Below are 26,436 nucleotides of genomic sequence, written 5' to 3'. Positions count from 1 at the left end.
TATTCAATACTTCCTCATTAGTTATGTGATCTACCCATCTAATCTTCAGCATTCTTCTGTAGCACCACATTTCAAAAGCTTCTATTCTCTTCTTGTCCAAACTATTTATCGTCCATGTTTCACTTCCATACATGGCTACACTCCATACGAATACTTTCAGAAATGACTTCCTGACACTTAAATCTATACTCGATGTTAACAAATTTCTCTTCTTCAGAAACGCTTTCCTTGCCATTGCCAGCCTACATTTTATATCCTCTCTACTTCGACCATCATCAGTTATTTTGCTCCCCAAATAGCAAAACTCCTTTACTACTTTAAGTGCCTCATTTCCTAATCTAATTCCCTCAGCATCACCCGACTTAATTAGACTACATTCCATTATCCTTGTTTTGCTTTTGTTGATGTTCATCTTATATCCTCCTTTCAAGACACTGTCCATTCCATTCAACTGCTCTTCCAAGTCCTTTGCTGTCTCTGACAGAATTACAATGTCATCGGCGAACCTCAAAGTTTTTATGTCTTCTCCATGAATTTTAATACCTACTCCGAATTTTTCTTTTGTTTCCTTTACTGCTTGCTCAATATACAGATTGAACAACATCGGGGAGAGGCTACAACCCTTCAGAACAATTTTCAGTAATGTATAAGAGATTGAGTGTTGCTTTATTCCTTTAGAATATCTGTCGCGAAATAATTTCATTACATGAGAAGTGCAGTAAAAAGCATTTAGTCTATGGGATCCTTCTACTCTGTTTCTTAATCTCCGTCATGTATTTTGCAGTTTCAGGAATAGCCAGGGAAATGTTTGTCAGGCACGGGTTAGACGTTAGTAACTCAACTTGGATTTAAATAGTCCGTTTTCCAATCTCAAAGCTAGCCTCTGTTGAATCGTGTTTTGTCCAAGAGATACGTAATGTCGGTTTTCCAAATAGAATACCATTGTCCAACATGGCATTTTATTGTGGGGCACCGAGGCCACGGTTCTAGGCGCTTCAGCTCGGAACCGCGCTTCTGCTACGGTTGCAGGTTCGAATCCTGCCTCGGGCGTGGATGTGTGTGATGTCCTTAGGTTAGTCAGGTTTAAGTAGTTCTAAGTCTTGGAGATTATTGACCTCAGATGTTAAGTCCCATAGTGCTTAGAGCCATTTGAACCATTTTTGAACTGAGGCCACGTGTGGACGCTACGACCCATACGATTTAATTGCAAGCATTCAGCCAGTCTACATTTGCACCTATGCTCTACACGCAATTCCCCATTTTTCGATTACACTCGCGAATTGTGCGTATGGAAAACAACTGCAGGCAGGCAGAGGGGGGTGGGGTGGGGCGGAGGGGGAGGGGGAATTATATTAGTCGCAGCAACAGAAGGCAGCGAAAAAGAGAAATGGGTCCGAGATCGGTTGTAAAATAGAGCCACCGGTCACGTATTAATTTACTGACTCTATCACTGACTCGGAAGATTATTTTCCGATGAGTTCTGCATCGTACGACACGTTATGAGTGTGGATAGAGAAGTAAAATACGTTAAAGAGAGAAGAAATCGCATTCAACGAGAGATTAGGAGTAACTTAGAGATTTCTGGCGACAGACAGATCATTCTAATGCTCGAAGTTCAGTTCTGTAATATCAACAAGCACAATTAGTAACATTGTATGGAAACCTATGAAGCAATTATATCTGCCTGGCAAGGACCTGTTTAGGAAATTAACGTGAAACTTTTTTTGCGCTTTGTGATAATTTTGTGAAACTGACACGTGTTTCCCAGACCTCTTACTAGTCACAGCAGATACACGACGTAGTTTTCGAAATGGGAGCGTTTTTCAAACCTGTTATGTAACACAAAACACTGTATTTTATTCTTAAATTAATGAAGTAAGCAATGTCATAGAGAATCCCTCGTTAACCATCCTAAAGTGTCATGTACAATGATTATCCTTGCATAGGCTATTAAAATTCTTGTGTGCTAAAGGGCTCCTTAAAAAGTGAATCTAGGGTATGATATACAGAATGGCGAATTGAAAAAATGAAATAAATAAATAAACAGTGCACACTAACGCCGCGTGGCTGGTTCCTGTAGCTCTGTCAACATCTGCTTTTTACGATTTACATAAACGATCTGGTTGATGGTATTGACAGCGGCCTTAGACTGTTTGCCGATGGTGCTGTAGTCTTCAGGAAAGTAGTATCACACGGAAGTTGTGAACAAATCAATGAGGATTTGCAGAAAATAAATGCATGGTGTAATGACTGGCAGTTATCTCTCAATATTAGTAAGTGTAACCTACTGCGTATAACAAGGCGAAAATCTCCATTAATGTATGAGTACAAAATAAGTGACCAGTCTTTGGAAGCGGTAACATCAGTCAAGTATCTGGGTGTGACTATTCGAAATGATCTCAAATGGAATGATCAGATTACACAAGTAACGGGTAAGGCGAACTCTAGATTGCGGTTTATTGGTAGAATCCTGAAGCGATGCAGTCCTTCAACAAAGGAAATAGCTTACAATACGTTAGTTCGTCCAGTCTTAGAGTATTGTTCGTCTGTATGGGACCGTTACCAGTTGGGTCTGATTCAAGAAATTGAGAAGGTCCAAAGAAGAGCGGCAAGATTCGTGACTGGTACATTTAGCCATCGCGAGAGCGTTACAAATCTCATAGAAAGTTTGAAGTGGGACACACTTGCAGATAGACGAAGCGCTAAACAGAAAGGGGCTGGTCACTAAATTCCGAAATCTAATCTTCACCGAGGATGTAGAGCATATATTATTACCACCAACTTTCAAACCGCGTAATGATCATCATTCAAAGATAACGGAAATATGAGCTCGTACTGAGGGGTTCAGACAGTCGTTTTTCCCTCGTGCGATCAGCGAGTGGAACAGAGGGGGGGGGGGGGGGGGGGGGGGGGAATATGACTTTGGCGCGAATTGTGCCCTCCGCCACACACCGCTTGGTGGCAAGCGGAGTATATATGTAGATGTAGATGAATGGAGAATATTGTCAACAGTCAAAATTTGACCTCACACGTTTGGTATGTATTGACAATATTGAGAATATTTCGAGGTCCATCAATACTGCTCATCAATATTTCTGGAACGACAGTACCCCAATACGCGCCCTCAGACAGTCACTACATTGACAGTTCGGCAGTATTATTGAACGTTTGAGGGCCCCTCGAGTTTTGCGGAGCGCTGGTGTGCCGGCTTCGTCGGCCAGGTGACGCGGACGGTCCGAGTCTGCGCTTCGCGGTTCCGTGGGTTTGTTGTGCTCCGCGACGGCGCACATGTGTCGAAGCTGTAAAAAGGCGAACGAATGTAGCAGCGCGGATCCTGTTCCTTCATCGGCGCCGTGTTTTACGGGGGAGGAAGCCCGCCGACGGAGTGCGTGACGTGCGTAAACTTCCCGGGCCAGAATACCGCGGGCAGACGGATGGACGCCTGTACAAAGTGCACTGACCTCAGGGTCTACCCCGCTCTCGAGGAACACTCCCTCGTTTCGGCTCTCCCGCCTCCACACGCAGGAGGAAGAGGAGGAATTACGGTTTAGCAACCCGTCGATGTTGTCACAGCACCTCGGAGACAAGTTCTAGAAACTGCTAGTCGAGATTGGATGAAGAAGGGGAAACCACTCCAGCTTTCGCAAGAGATGCCGTAGGGAAACAATACGCAACATTGCAGGCTACTGGCATTCGGAAACGTTTGCGGAAACACGTTTCCGGACCAGAAGTGTGACCACGAAGTGGACGAAATCGAGTAGGTGGAAGTGAACTGGGCTCTCACGCATTCGCATTCCACTAAGAAAACAATTAGGAAGAAAAACAGAAAAAGAGCTTCGAGCGTGCATCCTCTTTTAAATTAGCGAACTGTTTCCGAAACTTTAACTCGTGAATGACGCTGGATACATACATTTTCGAGAGTGTTCAAGCACGATATTGAAGAGATCCTTTAAAAGCAATTTGTCCGAAAATTGGTAAGACTAATGCAGATATACCATTTACATCCAGATAGGCGATTACCTTTCAGTTTTTGGCTGCTGGTGTGATTCATACAGAAGTCTGATGTACCTCTGTAAAGTACACTTCTCATTGATGTTCCTGCTTGTACCAGAAGTTTGCAACACATTCGTGGAAGAGTTTAAGGAATGCATGAAAGTAGTTTGAAATAACAATCAATATTAATATTCTGTTGTGCTTCACCAGTACAGTGATAGAACTGCAAAGTCCAGGAATGTGATAGGACTAACTTTACACTCAGAATTATGGGACCTGAAAAGCAATGTATGTGAAGATTGTAATAAAAACACATTTGGAAATTTGCCATTAATACAGAAACACAAGTGATGAATACACAAAGTATTGTGGACATAAGCAGAATGCATTGGTGACATAAATTGGTGATTTGTCTTCATTGAGCTTTCCAAGTTTTACATACCGTATTACAGAACTATTACCTTTCATATTAAGATTCTTCTGTCAGTTTTTGGTAGAACAACATTAAAATAAATGAAAAGCACTACATTGCTTATGTTCTACCTTTACCATGGCCCATACTCAAACACTAACAGTCTCTACTTTGGTTGCACAATTGGCGATAAAAGCATCAAACTGTAATTGTAGTTGCACAGGAGTGTTTAGTGCCCTCAGTCTTGCAGACGTGTATATACCAGTACATTTGGCTGATTGTCTCGCAATTGTTGTGTGTTACAGGCAGTGGCCGGATGGCTGACATGGAGGATATTGTGATTATATCCAGCAAGCAGAGCCACGCTGCCGAGCTGTGGGTGCGCTATCTCAAGTACTGCTTTGAGGAAGTGGGCAAGATACACAAGAAGCCACCCTACAAGTAAGGCAGCACTTCTGTTAATCTTTTGCTTAATATGTCAAAAAGACCACATCCTTGCAGCCCATTTTCTAACCATTTCATCTGCCTTTGAGCTGTGATTACGTGATCTTGATTTTCTCACAATTTTTTCTCTTACATTTGTTTTATTCCAGTCTCTGGCTGACTTTTAAAACTATTTGTTCTTGTAATAGTTTATATGCAGGCAGGAGGTTCTCTTGTACTAATTTGATTTCGAAGATCATCTCTGTTACCTGTAGGGGAAACCTATCGTTAAGCTTTTAGTGACATTGATATTATTGTTTTGTTTTATTTCTGCTTCAATGAACTTCATTGTTAACATACACGATTTACTTCCTTTAGTTGGGACAATGGTAAAGGCAAAAAGTGTCAACTGCATTCAAGCCACATGAAGACATATCTGTAGTGGTCTTGTACATTTGTATCTAGATAAGTTCCACAACTCTCTGACAATGTTTAGTCATTATTTTGAAGAGAAACGCTATCCATTAAAGATGTTCCTTGCTTTGGATGTCTGATGACAGCAGGGATGCAAGAAAATATCGCAACAGAAACAATTGTGTGTACAAAATAACTTTAGTGTGTCACATTCACTGATAGAGCCGCAACAGAAAGTGAGGTGGGTGGACTGCTGTTGCTTCTGGCTTTAAAAAGTGATAGAAGATTGCTAAGCAAACAAGAGTTAGTGGCTATTAGTGAGATGTGATTTACTATTATGAAACCATTGTGCCTTAAGCAAAATGGTCAACTGTATCTAAGAGCAATGAGTACATCTGGAGAGCATTATGCTTGCTTTTTTGTGTTGTTGATGATATTTTCAAAAATCTGACAACTCGGATAATTCAATCAGAAACTAATTATCACATTGATCCTATACAGTGATGCTCATTCCTTCAAATGACAAGCCATGTGATATTTTTCCCACATATTCACAGATGTGTATGACTGAGGAAGATGAGATGTGCTGTAAATAGTGTTGTAAACATACGAAACTACAATCGTCCGGCTACAACTATGGTTTTTTTTTTAATTACTCAGTGAGGTGGTCCATTAAACTACAACACACAAAATATTAGTTTACTTTATTACATAAATGAATAAAAGATTTGATTGACTTTGCCACAGGAGTGCTTGATAAGCTACATATGTTATTGACTGTTAACATGTGCATTAATAAACTGTCTTACAGTAAAATGTTCCACATTTAAATGAACAAGTCCATCAGAAGCTAACTACTGTATTGATCCAGTACTATGATGTTGACTCCTTTAGATGAGGCCATGAACTGGGGCAGAAATCTTGCTAGCTTGACACTATATTGACCTCAATATGAGGGCACTGACGAGCTGACAGGAGAGGCATGGTCCTCAGGAGAACCTCCTATATTTCGCTGCAAACTGCAGCGAGCCCTCATTGGTGTCTGTGGTATTGATTCATTTTGGCAAGTTTGATGTGGCAACACAATACCACAGATAGAACTATTCTGAATCTCAAAAACCTATGCAGAAAAGGACATATGAGGAGTCCTCCAGTAGTGAGGTATACTAGTTATCCAGTCATCCCTTATATCATTTGTTTTGGGTAAAATCCGTACTGAACTCAAGATCAGAGTATGTAGTATATACTATTATTTTTGATGGCTTTATAAGGAAACCAGACTCAGAGACAACGGACAAAGTGAAATTTAGGTTTTCCCATGTGGAATGTTTCTTTCTATTATATTCATATCATTAGGTTTTAATGATTCAGAATGACCTACTTATCCTCTAAAGACCTGAGCCAAATTTAGAAAACACTAAAGTTCCCCCGTATTATTCCAGAGTCCTATGTGTGGGGATTGAAGAGATAGCTGGTGCTTCCCGGCCTCCTCCAGCACTTGAGGAGAAGATGGTGCGAGTGAAACTGCAGGTGGTGGTGATGTGCTCAAAGCTGCTTGACCATGTGTACAACCATCCAGGCCCAAGCACAGCACTTGGCCGCCTGCTGCAGCCAGAGCGGGTTGTCGCACTGTTGCTGGGTGTGGAGGAGTCGTCCGTTACTGAGCAGCATCGTGCAGGTAAGCTGGAGCATTCTGCTGGAATCAGTATATGGGAAGTTCTTAGCCATAAATTCCAGCTAGCTATTCACTTTGACGATAGTATATAAGACAGGTTAATATGTATGCATCAAACTTTGAAGTCAGAGCAGCCACATCCTGGGTATGTCATTTTGAGAAGATAAGAGCACTTCAGCTTTAAGTCCTTTGTTTATAGGTACAGCAAGTTTTGCACCATTTTAGCTGTAATAAATAAAGTTATATTCAGTTCGAAAAAAGGGAAAGATGTCAGAATTAAAATCACACAGAACGCTCCCATGATATCATGAGTAACAGTACCTGGTGAGCTGTTACTCATGGTATGACAGAAGGAGTGAATGTGATTTTAATTTTGACATCTGCTACTTAGTGAAAATTTGCTGCATATGAATACTGGGTTACATCCGACTCTCTTTTTTCGATCTGAACATGACCCGATTTTATTGCACCAGATGATTCAGCTAAAATGCTGAGAAACTGGTCATGCCTATAAATAAAGGGAAATGGTTGATCTTTTCAGAAAAGTTAATATGTGTTTGTTAATAGTGCTTCATCAGTCACGTTGATAGTACAAATGAATATTACTGTCACTTGGGAAATTAGAATTTAAAATTAAATGCAGTTGCTCTAATGAGATAACCTACATCATTGTCAAAATGGATGTTATTACACAATTATATGATTTAGGTGGCAAGTTAACAATTATTATTTAATAATTTGCTTTAAATTTTTTTCAGAAAAATTGATCAGTACCAGTACAACCTTCAGTTAATGCCACTAAATTGTCCCCATTGCATTTACACATCTTAAAACCCTGATGCTTAGTAAAGAGTTCAGAAACTTGAATTTTGTTTCTTCTATATGTTTCTTAGCGTTTATTGACTGTCATGTGAGAATTAGGCCCAATGTCTGTTCAGAATTGTTTTTTTCTTTGGTGTTTGCTTATCCATGGAAAGATGTCAGCTGACAGGTGATTATACTGATTTTTCCGCTTTAGCACTAATTTCATACCTGCAGTGGAGGAAAATGACAGTGAAGGACCAGGATGAAGTATTTGTCAGAAATTTGCTGGATACAGCGATGGGAATTCTGTCCAGAGCGTCACGACAGCAACGAAAACATGGTGAAAAAGCGCAGTTTTCTTTGCATCCAAAGAAAGTAAAAGAGGTACATATCCTTATTAGAGTAATTGTTAAAATATCTTAGAAAAAGCTATTAGTAAGATGGCATAGTTATTTTAAACCAGTTCTCCAGTCAAATGATGAAATTAGTATAGAAATAGACTGTTGTGGTATTAACATATAGTTCTATGTATGATATAGAAAGAAGAAGTTGTCACTCCTGAAAGCATGCAATTGTTTAAGATGCCCTGTGTTTAAATTCTAAATCCACATTGTTCTTTATTAGCGGCAGAGTAAGGTCCTTGTGCTTCTCAATGAACCACTGGGGGAAGACGATAAAGTGAATGTCAGTGTTGACAAGAATGGTGAACGATTACAAATTGCCACTGTGTCTAGGAAAAATCCATATGCAGTCTACTTCCAGCTACCAGGTATTTGCCTCTTTATTATTCACTGTGGCATTTTCCTCTAACCACACAATTAAAGAAAAGTAATAACTCGTAAAACTCTGTTTACAGAAAGCTGCCTTGAGGTATCCATGTTGGTAACCATATATGTTGAAAAGAATGGCCAGTCCTTGGGTGGGCACTTGCTGAAATGTGAAAGTAAGATGAGACAACTTGATCAGATTCTGCGATCTTCTGATAATCCTTTGGAGTTCATGTGCCAGGTAAGTATTAGATTGAATTCAGATTAATAAGCTGAGGAATAGTGTAAGTGATTGAATTTCAGTGTTCTGTATTGTATATTTTCACTGCAGAGGGTCAGTGTCTAGACATCTCTTTAATACATATGTGTATTTAGAGGGGCAGGGGCTCAAAAAGTCACACTGGACTTTAAGAACAACCAAGTAAGACAACCAGCTAATGTTGACATGTTAAGAGATCCAGTAATTGGGGAACGTTATGAAGAGTGAATGATGATAACTGCGAGCTGTGACCTCACCCTGATGAAAATACCAGTTTCTCACGTTCCTCAGATTTTGATGTCAGGAAATTCTACAGGCTGTAACTCTGTCAATAATTATTTGGTTAACACTATTTATAACAAGGCACTCCATTGCCTTGGTGCAAAATTTTTTTTCTTACATTTCGATTGGAAGTATGAATGTACTCCAACACTGATTTTTTCCTGAAGGATGCTTGGGAGTTGGCTCATAACACTTTCAGAGGTTCTAACAGTTAGAAATCATCCAGCTGGTTGTAATTTTGTTTATCTAGTTACCCTTTGGTTTAAAATTAGCAGCATGTAATTGTTTGGCCAAGAGTGAGAGCATGTGAAGTACCTGCAAAACATGTTTCTTGTTAAAAAAAAATCATGGAGTTCATGTTTCTGGAAAATGTTAGGTTAGTGAAACTTTGGTGATTGCCTGACCAAATTATCACAGAACAGTGAGTGCTGCAGATATCCAACAAGACATGTGCAACCTTAGCAGTTTATGCAGGGATATTTCTTAACACAACATTGTTACCAACATAAGGTTTGCTTGGGAACTTATGTTTTATCATGACAACATTACTGAATAATTTTCTTACCATATTAGATATAATTGATATACCTACATCATAACAATTTCCTGTTTCACCATTGTCAGGAACTAACAGTCAAAACTAATACTGTATTGTTATTTTATATGTAAAATTCAGCTGCATTATGTAATAATGACACCCAAGGAATAAACTTACACCACAATATTTATGTATTCTATGATGGAAGAATGCTAGTAGAGCCACTGATACCATTGGAAAGCAAACAACCTGGTCTATTGCTCCATAGTATCTTGAGTCCCCATCTCTGCCGGCCGCTGTGGCCGAGCGGTTCTAGGCCCTTCAGTCCGGAACCGCGCTGCTGCTGTGGTCGCAGGTTCGAATCCTGCCTCGGGCATTGATGTGTGTGATGTCCTTAGGTTATTTAGGTTTAAGTAGTTCTAAGTCTAGGGAACTGATGACCTCAGATTTAAGTCCCATAGTGCTTAGAGCCATTTGAACCATTTGTACCCATCTTCCTGCACCTCTCTTAGTGGGGCATAGTGTTGGGCTAGTGTTGAGAGACTACAAAGAAATATGTTGAGTTACATATTGTCCTTCTTAACCAAGTGTAGTGTCACAGAGGTTAAGGCAGGAGGATGGCAGTCGAAATTTCAATCTGACCACCTCGCTTTAAGTTTTCCACATACTCCCTAAATTGCTTAAGCTGAAGGGCTGGGGTAGTTCCTTTGAAAATGCGTGGCAGATTTCCTCCCTCTATCCAAGCTTGTGTACCTTCTCTAATGACTTCATCACTAAGGAAAATAAGTAGATATACATGCATATTAAGCTATTATTTGTTGAAAAGGAAATCAGAACTCTATAGACAGTGTTAACTGCAAGTATTTTTCTTTTAATCATGTACAAAGTTGAGGGAACTCTTATGTTTCTGGTTCCAATTGCCTCATAAATAACCCGAAGAAAATGAAACTACACAGCTTATTTCAACAGTATTTGTTACTGTAATCTAATTTGTTTTTACAGACACTGGGCTTCAGTCCTGGTGACCGTGAACATCTGGACAACTTTTTGGTAGCAGCATTTCAGCGCAATGTACCTGCCCATTTTAATCTACTGCATGGGGCAAATGTCTACCTCAGATCACATTCTAGTAAGTTTAAAGAAATCACACATTCTTTTTCTTGTTCAAAATTGAAATAAAATTAGAATTAGTGGTGCATCATCCCCTGAATAGGCCTTCTGTTATATTACATTTTGTTTTCTCTCTTTAGAATCATAAGCGAATTGTGCAGCATGTATCGTTTATCTGTTACCCCCATCCTCTCCACCCTTGTTGGATCCCATGTGCCAGTATCAAAGTGGATGGAAAGTTGTAAAACTGGCATACATCCTCCTAATGTGTGTTATTTCTTCTTTCACTCCTCTGTCTACTTGCAACCTGTCTTCATCTTTTGTCTTCTAGTTTCTAATATATGTTTGTTGATGGCATTCCTTAAGTTTTCGTGATCTTTTATGTCATTTGTTGTCATGCCTAGCTGTCTGTGGTCATTTTCAACTTCCTTTACCCTTTTCTTCCCCCAGTGTTGATGGATGAAATGTTAGAAAAGTCTTTTTGCAATCCTGTTCTCATTATAGCAGCAATAATTAAAATTATGGCCTGAAATCATTTTGTGTAGGCACTACGTGGTGGTTGTTCTTGTGAGAGGCTTTATTTCGCTAGTATGCAAAAATAACTGTATTTGATATGGTTAAAGTGGGATTGGCACTTTATACATCTGTAGACCTGTATATTGCTGTGACATTTGAACATGTAGCTTTACGTAATATTTACATTCTATTATTGAGGCGATACTCTTCAGGGTTTGATGAACTCACATAAGAGGAAACACATCCTTTCATAAAAATAAAAATTGTGAGGAATTTTATATACATTTCTTGGAGGTACTCAAATAGTGTCTCTTTTTGTTTGATAAATGGTACGTTGCTGTAGTTAGTTTACAAGGTAATTTCTTCATGCACTCAGTTTTTCTAATGTCTGGAGACTCCCCATCATTCAATTACCTTGCCTTCTATTTCTAATAGGTGGCTATGATCACGTCTCTTGTTGTTTGACCAACAACACAATGCACCAGTGAAGGAAGACCATATTTTTTAAGCTGTAAAAATATTCTGTTTCTGATTGTTTTGCTTTGAAACAATTGTTGGATATTTTAAGTTTTCTTAATTGAGTAGCAGAAACTGAACACTCTCTGTGCTGATACAATAGTCTATAAGAACAAGAGTAAAATGACAATAGTAAATACAATTTGCATGTTTCCCCTTAGGTCCTGAAGAATATCCAACTCTCCTACATTTTGCTGCAAGATATGGTTTGGAGAAATTAGCATGCCAACTGCTCGACTGCCCAGGTGGTGAGCAGGCATGTATAATTCGCAATGTGTGTGATCTTACCCCTGCGGAGATGGCAGACAGAGGTGGCCACTCCAAGTTGGCCCAGACTCTGAGAGGATACATGGTAGCATCTGCAACATAATCTTAAATGCATGGTATTTTTAATTCTTCTATTCCACCTCTACATCTGTTTTCAGTTGTCTGGAATGTGTTGAAAATGATGAATCTAGTTATAGAATAATTCTTAGCCCTTTGTTTACATTTGGCAATAATGTGAATTTTTGTTTCTTTTCCACAACTGGAAAGCAAATGACAGAATTCACCAGCATGTACAGCTACCTCAAGATCATGAGTGAAGAGAAGGCAAAATCAGGAGGTAAGCTACTATAATATATTAGTTCTTGTTAACATTATGTAATTATTTGTGTCAATAGGAGAATTCAATTGAGAAAACTGTAAAATTAGTAGGAGACAGAATTTCCTGCCAGTACTTACTTTCAGGAGGTGCAGTTTCAAACGCTGTCACTAGAACCACTTTTGCTCTCTCTGGTATCCTCTTATTTTATGGTTCCTCTCAGCTTAGGGTCTGAGTGAACTGATTTCCCTTTTCTAACTTTTTCACCAATGTATCCCACCTTTCTCCGTAAATAAGAGCATATAAGTTTTGAAAGCTAGGATTGTCATTTTCTAATAAATTATGAGACAGAGTTGCTGACCATCATTTACCCCTAGGAGGTGATGTAGTACTGCAGATAGACTAATACAAAAGTAAGAGTGTTGACACTGCCTTACCTTTGGAAACTAGTAACAACCTGATTAGTAGGGATGGACTGATGAACTTTTTTTTTTTGGATGGTGTTCATGTCTGGTTTGTTAATTTGAAGTCATGTTAGCTCACAAATTCTGCTGCATTATGTGAAATAATTGAGTTGCTAAATCAGATCTTGAAGAATCTTTACATTGATAAATATGGGAAGCTGTGCATGATCTTCATTTATATTTTGTGGTGCACCATTATTAAGCCATCAAAATGATCCAGGCCTTGGGAGATGGAACTTTGATGGGAAAGACAGACTGACATCTGCCATTGCCATTTGCAGATTCTTCTGTTATTCATTAGCTAGACAAAATACCAACCCTAACTCCTTGCTTCAGAACTTAGCAGGTGGGAAATTCATTTTCTAGCTACTTTTCATTTATTTATTTTTTCATCTCTGAATTGGTTGCCCTTATGTTGCATTTTTCTCTCCCTTACACTTCTTAGAGCCTGCTGTACTTTGTTGTCAAGACCTCAGATTAGTGTATGATACTAAAGTTACTGTGCAGCTTGCCCATTTCTGTTCATGTAGATGCAGCTGAAGTTCTGGTTTCTGTCTTTGTCTCATAAAGTAATTGCGGCAGTCAAAATTTCATATGTAGCAGACACATGAATAGAAGTTGACAGAAATACTACCTTTTATAATCAAAGGGCCTTTCATCTGGTAAAGGAGAGACGGCAGAATATCTAATTACAAAATTGAATGTTTCCATTAGGGTTTGACCACATGTGTACTTGCTTTTGCTTGGAAAGCATATTTTTAAAAAAATCTTTACTTTTGGGAAGCCAATTGTCTTTGGTTGATTAATTATAATGATTTACTTTCAGAAAAGGAGGAAACAGACTATCTGCGACCAAGACCCCTCAGTGAAACATACCAGGTACCTCCATCAGCGCGCACTCTCATGGAGCAAAATTACCAAATTCCACCAACTGCACGGCCCTACAACCAACAAAATGACAGCAAAAATTCCCACTCACCTGCCAGTAAAAGTGAAGAGCCTGAATATGAAATAGCAGGATACATGGAAATGCATCCTTCAGGTAATATAGGTTTGTTTTCTTCAAAAACTAACACTTCTTGTAAAAAAAAGAGAAGCATGCCCAAACATCACAATATTACTTTGTTAATATTTGCAGTCATTCTTCTGTAGTTTCTAGTGGTGCGGATTAATATGTTTTAATGTACAAACACAATTTCTGAAGTAACACCAAATTTTATTCTGCTTCTACACGAAGAGATTCACAATAACACTGAATGGGGTATAGAATAGTAGAGTCTCATAACTCTAGTACACATCAATATACAGTCTCTTAGGTGATTACACACTTAAGTAAGTAAACACAAGTGAGGCTGAGGGCCAAGTGCACGGGCTTATATTTAGCTTTGTACGCACAGCACAACACTCCCTATGCCCTCTGTATAGATTGTGAGGCGACCTCTCCGGGCTGGCCATGGAAGCACTTGCACCATGCACGGTTTGATTACATGTGCTCATATTGTAGAGTTACAATAATATATGTAGTGCTTTCGTGAAACACAAAATATCTGCACCTAGGTGTCATGTCTCAAATCAAAATGTTAATCACTAGCAAGTAATAATGATTTGCTTTGTAGGTCACTGAAGATGCCCGAAACAATTAGGTAAAACAAGTTTGGTTACAAACAAAAATAAAAGTTATTACAAACAATGAGTGATTGTTAATCATATCTGCAATACAAAGAACATAAAATGTTAGTATCTTTGGAGGAAGAAGCAAGCAACATTATCATAGAAAAAAATATTGTTTTTTAGTGTGTGGCATTTGCATTGGGTACGACATAACTAATTACTTTATTTATTATTTGGGGAGACCCATATTGAACCCAATAAATCACATAAATTTGTTTAATCACATAAAAATCCAGATATTTTATGTTCCTAAAACTCAAGCTGCCATCAGTGACAGTCAAAGTAAAAGGAAAGAAATTAAATATTTGAAGCAAAGGACAAAGTAGTTTATAAAAAGGAATTGGTGGTTTGGAAATTATGGATAAGGAATTGTGAACTATACTGGCAGGGACTCAAGTGGCTTTTACAATTTGCCTTTAAAGTTATTGTAAAAAAAACAGTAGATATACCATACTTTCAGTGTTTATCACTATAAGATAATGACGCCTGGTGACAGAAGGTCATTGTGTGATAACTATAATGGAATTCCATAATAGTGTCTTAAACACCCTTAAAACATTTCTGTTTTTTAATTGTAGTTGGCAGTAACACAAATATAGCATGCAATGCAGTTTGTTCACAACATTGGTTTTGAAATGCTGAATAACAGCAAAGTTAAACTCAAGATATTTTACCCTGTTTTCATTTGTGCTTCTCACTCAAGGTTGAAAATAGGAATTGGTACAAATGTATTGTACTAGTAGTATACAAAGATATACAAAAGAATTCTGATGTTAAACAATGTTTACAATTTTGTTAAAATCACTGTAGTGTTTACTGTTAAATATGCAATTTGATTAAAATCATAGCCATTGTGATTATTAACGATTCTGTGAATATTTCATGTTGAGAAACTGAATGACAGGACACTACTCTTCATTTATAGAAACTGAAAATTACTGCAACATACAGCACATTCATTCATTCATTAATCTGTACAGCCATCCATTCATTTATTGTTTCCCTCAATCCTACCACAAAGTGAGGTATGTAGAATAAATCAGGTTAAACGTTAATAAAAGAAACAGCTGTTAGAAGCTAAATCTGTACACTATATTAGCAACAAGCTATTACTACTGCTCTTCAGGGGTACCAAACAAAGTTAGTGGATTGGTTAAGGAGTTATTGAAGTGGAAGGAAGTTAAGGCATGACCCAGGGATGTGTGCTGGGGCCCTAGTTATTGATGGTGTGTATTATGACCTGGTAGGCAGTAGTAATAATGACCCCGTTATCTTCACTGAAGTACTGCTACTCTCTGAAAAAAGCTGCAAAAATATTCAATGAGAGCTTGATAAAATTTCAAAGTGGAGCAGAGATTGGCACTTTGCTTTAAATGCACAGAAATGTGAAACTGTGCACTTACCAAAACAAAAAATATTAGTATCCTATGACTACACTATTAGCGCGTCATACTTAAAATCAATCAACTTATACAGACACATGGGTGTAATGATTTGTTGGTATTTGGAGTGGAATAATCACAGGGCCATGGTTAAGGCAGGTGTCAGACTTGGGTCATCTGCAGGGTGCTGGGAAAATGCAGTTAGTGTACAAAGGAGACTGCTTAAAAATCACTTGTATGTCCCATTTTAGAATATTGTTCATGTGTGGGACCCATATCCGATAGGAATAACAAGGGATATTGAACACATACGAAGAAGGGCAGCACACATTGGTCACAGGTTCTTTTTACCAATGTGAGAGTCACAGAAATGTTGATGGATCTGAATCTGCAGATTCTTGAACATAAATGCAGATTATCCGGAGAAAGCCGACTTAAATGAAGAATCTAGAGATATTATTCAGCCCCCCTGCATGTTGCTGCTATATGGGATGTGAATACTAAATTAGACCAACTGCATCACACACAGAGGCACATAACTTGTCATTCTTCCCACACTCCATATGTGATTGGAATGGGAAGAAACCCTAATATGTGCTAAGTACTCTGCCATGCTTTGCACAGTGGTTTGCTATGTATATATGTATGTATGTATGTATGTAGTTGTAGATATAAGTTTACTTTAGCACAATAAAATTAGCTTGAAAGCCACTACTTTTTAAAAACCTACTGCTTCATCAGTTACATCAACTATTATGTAGTCTACACCAAACTTAATGTTTTGATCATCACATTCCTGTTCATCAAACAAAGGTGACATAAATTTGCAGGAGTAAAGGCCTGTTAACAATCAACAGTGCTACTTACCTTACACCTAACATGAGTTTTCAGTCACTGAATCTAGACAATGAGATAATTTACAGGAGTGGCTATTAAGACATGCTTTAAATTTTCTTTTGAGTTTTTACTATGTCAATTTCTTAGTTTATGTGCGATGGAAACTTATTAAAGTCTTTGCAACAAAATACAGAAATTGTTGAGTGTCCTAGACCAGGAGGCAAATTCTTCAGGAAAAGTATTCTTGTGTCTTGTACTGTGGATGTGTGAATCACATTTATAAGGAAAGTTGCATTTATTATTAGCAGAAAACACCATTCAGGAGTAAAATCATGAGGAAATGACTGTAAGAATGCTTAGATCATTGGAGAAGTCACTACAAAACTAATGTTCACAATATTCTTTTTGCTTGTTTTTCCTCAATGGATACTTTATTTACATTGGCAATATTACCAGAAGATAATTCTGTAAGAGAGAAAAAAATAATTACATGAGAAATATAAATTCCTTGCTTAATTCTGCAGCATATATTGAAGACCAGAATTGACTTTTTCCCATCTACTAGAGTAGATTTTAAAAGCATGTATATTTGAAATAACACATTGAAAACAACAGATCAGAGTCATTAGATATACTGATGTTTTACATCACAGTATGTTATCCTAAATAGAGATTCTATTGGGTGAACACTGATACTGGTTGTGCCCAGAATAGCCAGATAATATCAAACATCTGTGTTAGGTATCAGTGCTTTAACTTTCACCTTTACATATAAAAAAAGTCTGCAGATTATGATCTTACTAAAGGAAAATTAGGTTCTGTAAACAGTGTCAGTAAAATTATTAGGAAGATGCACCACAACTTTCATGTAAGTGAAAGAGGAAATGAAATAAAGTGTAAGATATTGATAAACTATTGTGAGTGAAGGAGAATTCTTAAAAAACAGCTTTGAAATTACAGACCAGGAGGCATGTAAGAAATGAAAGCATGAGAGTGATTTATGTGGAAAAGATGTTAAAAATAGGATTTTGCATAAAATTCTTTACAAAATTTCATAAACCAGATTCCATGAAGTAATAAAAAGATCATTAGATGGTGCTTGTCAAATTATGTAGTTAATCTTCTGAGAGGCTCTGTGTGGAAGTCCTTTATACTTCACATGGTATGATACAGCATATCTCTTTTTACCATGAGCTTCTTATTTGACCTTAAATGTGCCATTGATGTTTTGAGTTGAAGCCTTCTCACATGTACTTGTGTGCAATAATGTAGTATTGCATGACCTACTTTACTGTTTACAGGTTCACCAAACAGTATTCATCTAAAAAATAGTCAAGAACTTACTGTTTCACCCACTACGACTCACAACCAATCTCCTTCACCTATGAGTAGTGAAAATACAAGTGTACATCATTTGGATCAGATGAATGGTTCAGAGGATAAGTCAAGGACAGGTAATACAAACAAATATATGCTCTGTGTTAGATATTGGAATGCAAATTGTTATATACTCTTGGAGTTGCTCATGAAATCAAAGAATGTATATAAATGTTAATTGACTGGGAGATACATTCTGAATTGTGTATGATCTTTGGAGTTACAGTTTTTATGTTGTTGAGCTTAAAGTTGAAGAAGGCTTTTGCTGTATTGCAAATAATAACACAAAATTTCCTTCATGGTAGCAGAGGGTGGTTGCTTGTGTTCTGCAGTTACTGATGCAATAAGTGATTAAAAGATCAGTGAAAAGTCTTTTGAATTTGTGCAAACAACATAACTTCATTTATTGCATATATTGACTGTCACTCTTTATTTTTCCCTGTATTTAAAACAGAGAGATGTAAAGTTCCAGTCAAAACCAATTCCATGTTGAGGAACTCACCAGACATGATAGTTATGCAAGTTGAAAGTTCTCAGTACAAGTTAACTTAGAACATGACAAACTTCGAGACTGTGTGTGTGGTATCAATGCTAATCCAAAGAAAGAAGTTATGGCAACTTTGAAGTTGATTTTGTTATAGGATCTAATCAGTTAGATGCACATATGACATGCACCTACTGTTAAGCAGATCTGGAAGAAATTGGAACAAGCTTTTGATGACAATGGTTTAAACAGATGACAGGCATTACTGAAGGGCCTCATTACCACTGGTTTCGAATAATGCAAAAGTGTTGAAGATTACATGAACAAAATTGTGTCATCTGCTCATAAATTAAGAAATATTAAATTTTATGCCAGTGATAAGTGGCAACAGTCACATTGGCCAGTAATCCTGAAACATACAATCTAATTATGATGGGATTAAAATCTCAGGAATATGGTTCCGTGTACAAAAAAAAAAAAAAAAAAAAAAAAAAAAAAAAAAAAAAAAAAAAAAAAAAAAAGCTTTTGTAATAAGTAAAAGACATGGAGAGACCTGCTCTTTTCATGGGAAAATGGCCTGTTCTAGGAAAACAGGTGCACAAGCAAAACACATGAAAAGGTAATAAGGAGTCATGGTACTTCAGTTGTAACAAATACAGCCACATTTCCAGACAATCAAACAGAAGTAGAAGACAAATTAATCTCCAGAAGATAAAATATTTATCAAAGGCTTTATGGCTTGTTCAAATTCAATGAATTCAGACATGTGATATGAGTCTCAAATGTCTCTAGCACATGGCAAAGCAATGCAACTGGATATATGATGTATGTAAACCCATCAGTACCTGTGATACTGTTGCCAGCAAGACATTGCTTCCTGTAGAAAGTCTAGGAAATGTCAGTCTGATATCGAATGGTGATGGAAACAGAATAATTCAGGTAAGAGATGTGTTGTATGCACACTATAAAAAGGCTGTTAAAAAATTAAGGATAATGCACATAATGTCAGAAATTAGTAATTTGGAGAACAAACTTGGATATCTCTATTGAATTGAATGGAAGGTCTATGAATGGTGAATCACAGGTAGCAAATATATTTAATAATCATTTCTGAATTATAGTAGAAATTGTAGGGACAAACAGTTCAACAGAAAAATCAGAGCAGTATTTTGAAAAAGTAGCTCTCGTAAAATTCTATCTTATGAATATATCACCAACTTCTCCTTTTGAAACTAAGAAAATCATTTATACTCTCAAGAATAAAATTTTTCTGGTTTTGATGGTATTTCCAATAGAGGACTAAAGTTTTATTCCCATACAATAAGCTTGGTCTTACCTGAAGTATGTAATGCATAGTACCACGTGGTATTTTCTGCAACACATCTAAGGCATTTCACTGTGTGAATCACAATATTCCCCTAGATAAACTGAACTTTTATGGGAATGATGCTGAAGCCACCCAATGGATGTCATATTTAACCAAAAAAGGCAAAAATATACAAAAGGGACCTTATTCCGACTGGGGAGAAATCATGTATAAGGTTCCTCAGGCTCAGTCTTAGGTCCGCTATCTTCTTAACATATGTAAACAATCTTCTGTCTAATACAAAACAAGCAGAATTAGTTCTTTTTGGAGATGACACTAGTATTGCAACCAATCCAAGCATATGAACAGAAACAGGAGAAATGGTAAACAAGGTTCTTAAAAGTGTCGGTGACTGGTTTCCTGCAAATGGTCTAACTCTCAATTTTAAAAAGAGATAACATATTCAGTTCTGCACATCTAGGGGAAGGGGGAGGGATACTACACCAATGATAGGTATAACACATAGTGAGGAAATAAAAAATAGGGTGGAAAAAAAATGTTGTGTGCCCATATTGATGAGAATTTATACTGGAAAAATTACATTTTGAAATTCTAAAAAAAACTTAGTTCAGCCACAGTTGTACTTAGAATCATATCAAATTTTGGGGGAAGACAAATAAGAAAGTTGACATGTTTTGGTTATTTTCATTCAGTTATGTTATTTGGAATAACGTTGTGGGGTAACTGATCTTTAAGAAAGAAAATCTTTGTTGTTAAAAAATGTTCTGTAAGAATAATATGTGATGCTTACTGGTAGGCATCTGTTTAAGGAGCTGGCCATTCTGACTACTGTTCCACAGTATATTTATTCCCACATGAAGTTCGGTGTAAATAATCAAATACAGTTCAAAAAGAACAGTGATGTACATAACTGCAGTACCAGAAGATAAACTGACATTCACTATGCCACATTACAGTTATCTTTAGCACAAAAAGGGGTGCACAATGCTGGTCTGTTACCTGGGGATATAAAATATTACAGGCATCAAAGTAAAATCTAAAAACAAACTGAAAAAGTTTCCTCTTGACAACTCCTTTTGTAATGAGTAAAAAGCCGTGGGTAGGATTACTAACTCACATCAGGGAGGGGCAGGGGGAGGGGGATTGGGACACCGCTTACAAGTTTTCAACATGTACCCATGTTCACAAATTAATTTTGGATCTGATAATAAAATGACTCATTCTACAACATTGTGATTTATCATGCGAATTGATCTATGGAACATGAAACTAACTAACTAATCAAAACTTGATGTTTGTCTTCTGTAGTTACTGTGATGGTTAAAAATGGACACCAACTAAATTTTAGGCATAATGGTTGTGACATACACAAGAGGGAGGGTATGTTTGTGTTCAGCAGCATTTATAAGTAACCTGTATGGATTAAATACACACACAGAAATGACTTTAATATAACATCTCCTCATAATTTAAGTGGCATTATACTGTTTCATTGCACATGATGTATTTGAATTCTAAAGGTGTAAATAACCTATCAGAGTGTACTAAGGCTATAAGCTTGTCTTCTGCAAGTAGCAAAGAACCTAGCCCATTCATCACATGTCTCCAAGTGAAGCAAACCAGACTGCCACTCAATCATATTCGTTCAAGAGCTTTACAACCAATGCAGTTGATTCACATTGACAGATGTGGTCACATGGAGTCTTCATCACAGGGAGAATGAAATATTTCTTTGTTTTCATAGATTATTATCGTAGAATCAGAATTTTATTGTCCCATTACGTACAAGTTAAATCATTGATTGTATGTACAGGAGACTCGTCAGCTTATAACTATGATAAATTATACATGAAATACAATATTTTGTATAATCACAATAAAATCTGAATATTATTTATTATTATTGTTTTTATCCAGCTCAGATGGTCAGATCATTAAAAAATTCATCAACAGAGTAATAACATTTCTGCACCAGGGTGCTATACAATTCTCTTTTTACTGCCTCAGTTTGGACCTTTCTAAAATTTGTGTCTTTCAGTTTATTGTATACTTTCATTCCCATATATTGTGGAGTCTGTGCAAAAAGATTAAGCCTTTCTGTAGGCAGCATGAAGCTTTCTTTGTTTTTAGTTTCAGAACTATGCTGGAAAAAGAGTTTAGGGTTATTACTTGCGAAAAGAATTATTTCATACAGATACAATGAGGGAATGCTTATTATCTTAAGATATCTTAATAATGGCTGACAAGATTCTCTTGGCTTTGCACTGCATATGTTTCTGATAATTTTTTTCTGCAAAGTTAATATTTTTGTCATGTTGCTAGCATTCCCCCAGAAGACAATACCGTGTCTCACTACTGACTCAAAGTAACCATGGTATACTACTTATTTGTGTCTATACTAGTGACATTGGCTAAGATGGACACCAACGCAAATGCCAGGCTGTTTAGTTTATTTTTTTAGATATTCTATGTGTGAGGACCATGATTGGTTTCTGTCCAATTGCATTCCTATGAATGTAACATGCTCTGCTTCATTTAGCTCCTGGCTTCTGTGCATAATGTGAATATCATTTATTCTGTTTTGTCTTAAATTGCATCGGTTGTGTTTTTGAAATATTTAGCTTTAGGCCATTTAGATGGAACCAAACATCTAGGTTCTCTAGCATTTCTATGGCATTTTCAGGAATTTCTTCTGTGTTTTTATTTTGTACCAGTACTGACGTGTCATCAGAAAATAAAACTGAATGATAATTTGTATTTATGGGTATGTCATTTACATAAAAAAGAAAGAGAATTGGGCCCAGAATTGAGCCTTGTGATACTCCCTGTGAGATGGTTCTCCATTCCAAGTAGTATTTCCCTTTGCTTCATGTTATGACAACCCTTTGCTTTCTCTCCATTAGATACGACTTACACCACTGTAAGGAACTACCCATAATTCCATATTTTTTCATTTTATATAATAGTAAGGAGCGATTCACGCAGTCAAATGCTTTGGATAAGTCACAGAAGATTCCCGCAGCTTTTTGTGACTTGTCCAAAGTGGAACTAACTTAGTCACAAATTCATTGATTGCATGAATTGTACTTTTGCCTTTACAGAATACAAATTGATTTTTTGAGATTACATTGTATTTGTGGGAGAAATTTTGAATTTGAATTGCAACAATCATTTCAAGTATCTTAGAAAACACAGGAAGAAGGGAAATTGGATGGTAATTTACCATATCATCTTTGGAGCCTTTCTTAAATACTGGTTTGACTTCTGCATACTTTAGAAATTCTGGAAAGTACCCTTCAAGTGATTGATTAATTATTTTGTGTAGCTGCTGTAATGACTTTGGCAGGTATTTCATCAGATCCCACAGAATTTTTATTTTTTAGGCGTAGTATAGTTTTTTCTACATCTTTTATTGTTACTTTGTAAAATTTAATTAGGCCCTCTTTCTTGCTCTGACTTGAGCCAAACAAATGTACCTTATCTTGATAAGAGTCTACATCGACATCATATTTTGCTACATTTATGAAGAATTTATTAAAATTTTCTGATATCTGAGCAGGATGTACAATTATTTTATCTTGTACCTTTATTTTAGAGATTTCCTGGTTGCTAGGTTTGATTCCAAGTTCAGATTTGACTACTGTCCATACTGTTTTGGATTTATTTGTGTGTTTTTTAATGAATTTAGTATTTGCCATTTCCTTTGCTGATTTTGCAACCTTCTTAAATAGTTTTTTATATGCTTTGACATAGTTTAACTTATTTAAAACTGTGATTGAATCTTTCGTGAGCCGTGTTTGTTTAGGCAAATGACTCTGATATTTCTTCCTTGTGAAAGAATGATTTGCAGCTCGTCAATTTTTGTGGTTTTATCATGAGGATTGTTGCATTTAGGCCTTTTATGTTCCAGTGCATTAGGAATGAAGACTTACATTTATGTATAGTTTCCAACTCATCTTCCCTTGAACAGCCCCCTTCACTTTTACTATTGAAGTTTTCTTTCTAGAACGATGTTTTACATGATTGATGTAACATTTCTCTGGAGCCACTTACCATAAAAAAGTTGTGGTTCTTTCCTATTACAAGTGGTGTGGGTTGGTGCATAGTGAGTTGGCATTTCACATGTGATTTTCTATGTGTATGTAAACTTTCTCAGAGATAAGTTCAGTTTATTTTGAGCTTTCAAGGGTTACAAAGCCTAGTGTAAAATAAATGAAGAGGGGAAAAAAATATTTGCTCGAATAATTGTAAGGAGCACCGCAACAACGAATTCAAAAACTTCATGAACGAAACTTGCATTAAGGATCAGACACCTGCTCTGTACCAAGTGTATGTTAGTTGATGCTTGTTTACACAAACAATTCTGGGCAGATGCAACACTGACAAATGCCTATATTATTATTAGAACCACCTGCCAAAGTGATTGGTGGAAAGGGACAAGACCTGACATTTCCTGCAGTGATTCACAAAACCAACACTGGCTTGGTGTTAAACAAATTTTAAGGTATCTTCAGTGAACCAAGAATCTGCAGCTACGTTTTACTGAAGAAGGCTTTGCAGAAATAACTGTATATTGTGATGCACACACTGGCCAATAATCCTGTAGATAGGAGACCATGTACTTGATACATTTCTATTTTCCAGACAGGTAGTATCAAATGGAATTCTTGCAGACAGGAAACTGTTGTGCTCCCTGTTTTGGAGGCAGAATATATGAGTGTGGTGTCAGCATTTCAGTAAGATCAGTGGATTCAACTGCTACAGACTGAGCTCAGTCATTGAGGAAATAATCCACTAGTCATACACTACAACAATAAAAATGTAATAAAGCAGTGATCCACAGACTGCTATCATCTGAGAGTGAAATATAACTATCCATCTGCATTTAATCAGAGAAAATGTTAAAAGTTCAGTAATAAAGTTTGTGTTTGTGAAAGCTATGAAATGGAGGTTGACAGTTTGACTAAACGAACAGTATATGAAAAAAAAATGTGTGTCATTTAATGGGTGTATTCTGATCAGCATGTTATGAAATTAGAAGGCAAATCATTTTTTTACTCTGGTAGTTGCTCATGAAATCATAGAGTATACATATATATTCACTGTCTATGAGATTACTTTCTGGAATTAATTAAACTTACTTTTTTTTCATTATGTTTAACAAATACAGAGTGCTTTTTTAAAATTGTAAATAACTGCATAAAATTTCCTTCATTCTGTCTTAAGAAGGCATTCAATTTCTTTGTAACTGTATACTAAAGAATTCTCTCAGTTATAATTTGTTTCTGAAAATTATTAATATAAAATAGTTTCTCGAGGATATCCTGGTAATGTCAGCTGAAGCCATTGGAATTGAATGTGAATACAAAAGTAACCACCATGTGTAAGCAGAAAGATTAAAAAAAGTGAGAAACCTCACAGACAGTGTCTAATTGCATTCACTTATGTAGGGGGAGTCAGTGTGATAATGAGTCACTCTTTTCTTTCTCTCTCTGATTATTTTATTTTGTTTCTTTCCTTCCACCAACAGTTTTGCTTCTCTCTGGAAATTTAGCTTTTGTTTGCATTAAAAGTATGTTAGCGGAAAAGGAGAGGAGCAGAGAAGGGAAAAAGATGGGTGGGTGTTTTAATAGAGAGCAGTGCAAAATGAGAGTAAGGGGATGTGAAATGGGAAGAGGTGATAGAACAGAGGGGCAGAAACTGTTGATCGGAGGCTGTGAGAACAGTAGATTACTGTAGGCTGAGACCAGGATGATTACAGGAGGGGAGAATGTGTTGTAAGGATATCTCCCATCTGCACAGTTCAGAGAGCTGGTGGAGTAGGGGAGAATCCAGATGGCTTGGGCAGTAAAGCGGCCATTGAAATCAAGCATTTTATGCTCAGCTGTATGTTATGCCACAGGATGGTCCACTTTGCTCTTGGATACATTTTGATGGTGGCCATTTGTCCTGGTGGACAGTTGCCTGGTAGTCATACCAATATAAAAAGCTGTGCAATGATTGCAGCAGAGCTGGTATATGACATGGCTGCTTTCACAGGTGGCCCAGCGTGTGATGGTGTAGGATAAGCCTGTGTCAGGACTGGAACAGGAAGTGCTGGGTGGGTAGACTGGACAGTGTTGCACATGGATCTTTCACAGGGATATGATCCCTGTGTTAAACGTTGGTGTTGGCATAAGGATCGACTAGGATGATGTGGGCAACAGAACACTACTTTAGGAAGTGTGGGAAGGATCAGTAGTAGGATATCTCTCATTTCAGGGCATGGTGATACATGACCAAGGCCCTGGTGAAGGCTGTGGTTCAGCTGTTCCAATCTGAGGTGTTAATGGGTAATGAAGAGAGCACTCCTTTGTAGTTGGTTCTTGAGTGTGGTGGGAAGGTGGGGGCATGTGCATATATGGCAAGGGAGAACTTGTTTGCTGACTAGAAGGCTTGGGGGATAGTGCTTGTTGGTGAAGGCATTTGTGAGACCTTTAGCATACTGGGCAAGAGAGTTCTTGTCACTACAGATACACCGTCTCCAAGTGGCCAAGTAGTATGGGAGGGATTTTTTGGTGTGGATAGGATGGTAGCTGTTGAAATGCATATAATGTTGGTGG

The 26,436-nt window shown here is 37.2% G+C and overlaps 1 protein-coding gene across 4 annotated transcripts in view; it reads left to right on the top strand.

The window, feature by feature from the left end:
- Positions 1–26,436, top strand: part of LOC126456881 (phosphoinositide 3-kinase adapter protein 1) — a 474,593-nt gene that overhangs the window by 423,681 nt on the left and 24,476 nt on the right. For all 4 annotated transcript variants that reach the window (XM_050092705.1, XM_050092702.1, XM_050092704.1 and 1 more), the window contains exons 2-11: positions 4,711–4,846; positions 6,685–6,920; positions 7,936–8,105; positions 8,346–8,490; positions 8,578–8,729; positions 10,570–10,696; positions 11,871–12,061; positions 12,244–12,313; positions 13,583–13,798; positions 17,948–18,100. In XM_050092705.1, coding sequence (XP_049948662.1) covers positions 4,722–4,846; positions 6,685–6,920; positions 7,936–8,105; positions 8,346–8,490; positions 8,578–8,729; positions 10,570–10,696; positions 11,871–12,061; positions 12,244–12,313; positions 13,583–13,798; positions 17,948–18,100 — 1,585 coding nt within the window. In that variant the 5' untranslated portion in view covers positions 4,711–4,721. The remainder of the gene's footprint in view (positions 1–4,710; positions 4,847–6,684; positions 6,921–7,935; positions 8,106–8,345; positions 8,491–8,577; positions 8,730–10,569; positions 10,697–11,870; positions 12,062–12,243; positions 12,314–13,582; positions 13,799–17,947; positions 18,101–26,436) is intronic.

The sequence above is a fragment of the Schistocerca serialis genome, chromosome 2 (genome assembly GCF_023864345.2).
Source record: "Schistocerca serialis cubense isolate TAMUIC-IGC-003099 chromosome 2, iqSchSeri2.2, whole genome shotgun sequence".
Classification (NCBI taxonomy): Eukaryota; Metazoa; Arthropoda; class Insecta; order Orthoptera; family Acrididae; genus Schistocerca; species Schistocerca serialis.
This window is presented reverse-complemented; position numbering and strand designations above follow the sequence as displayed.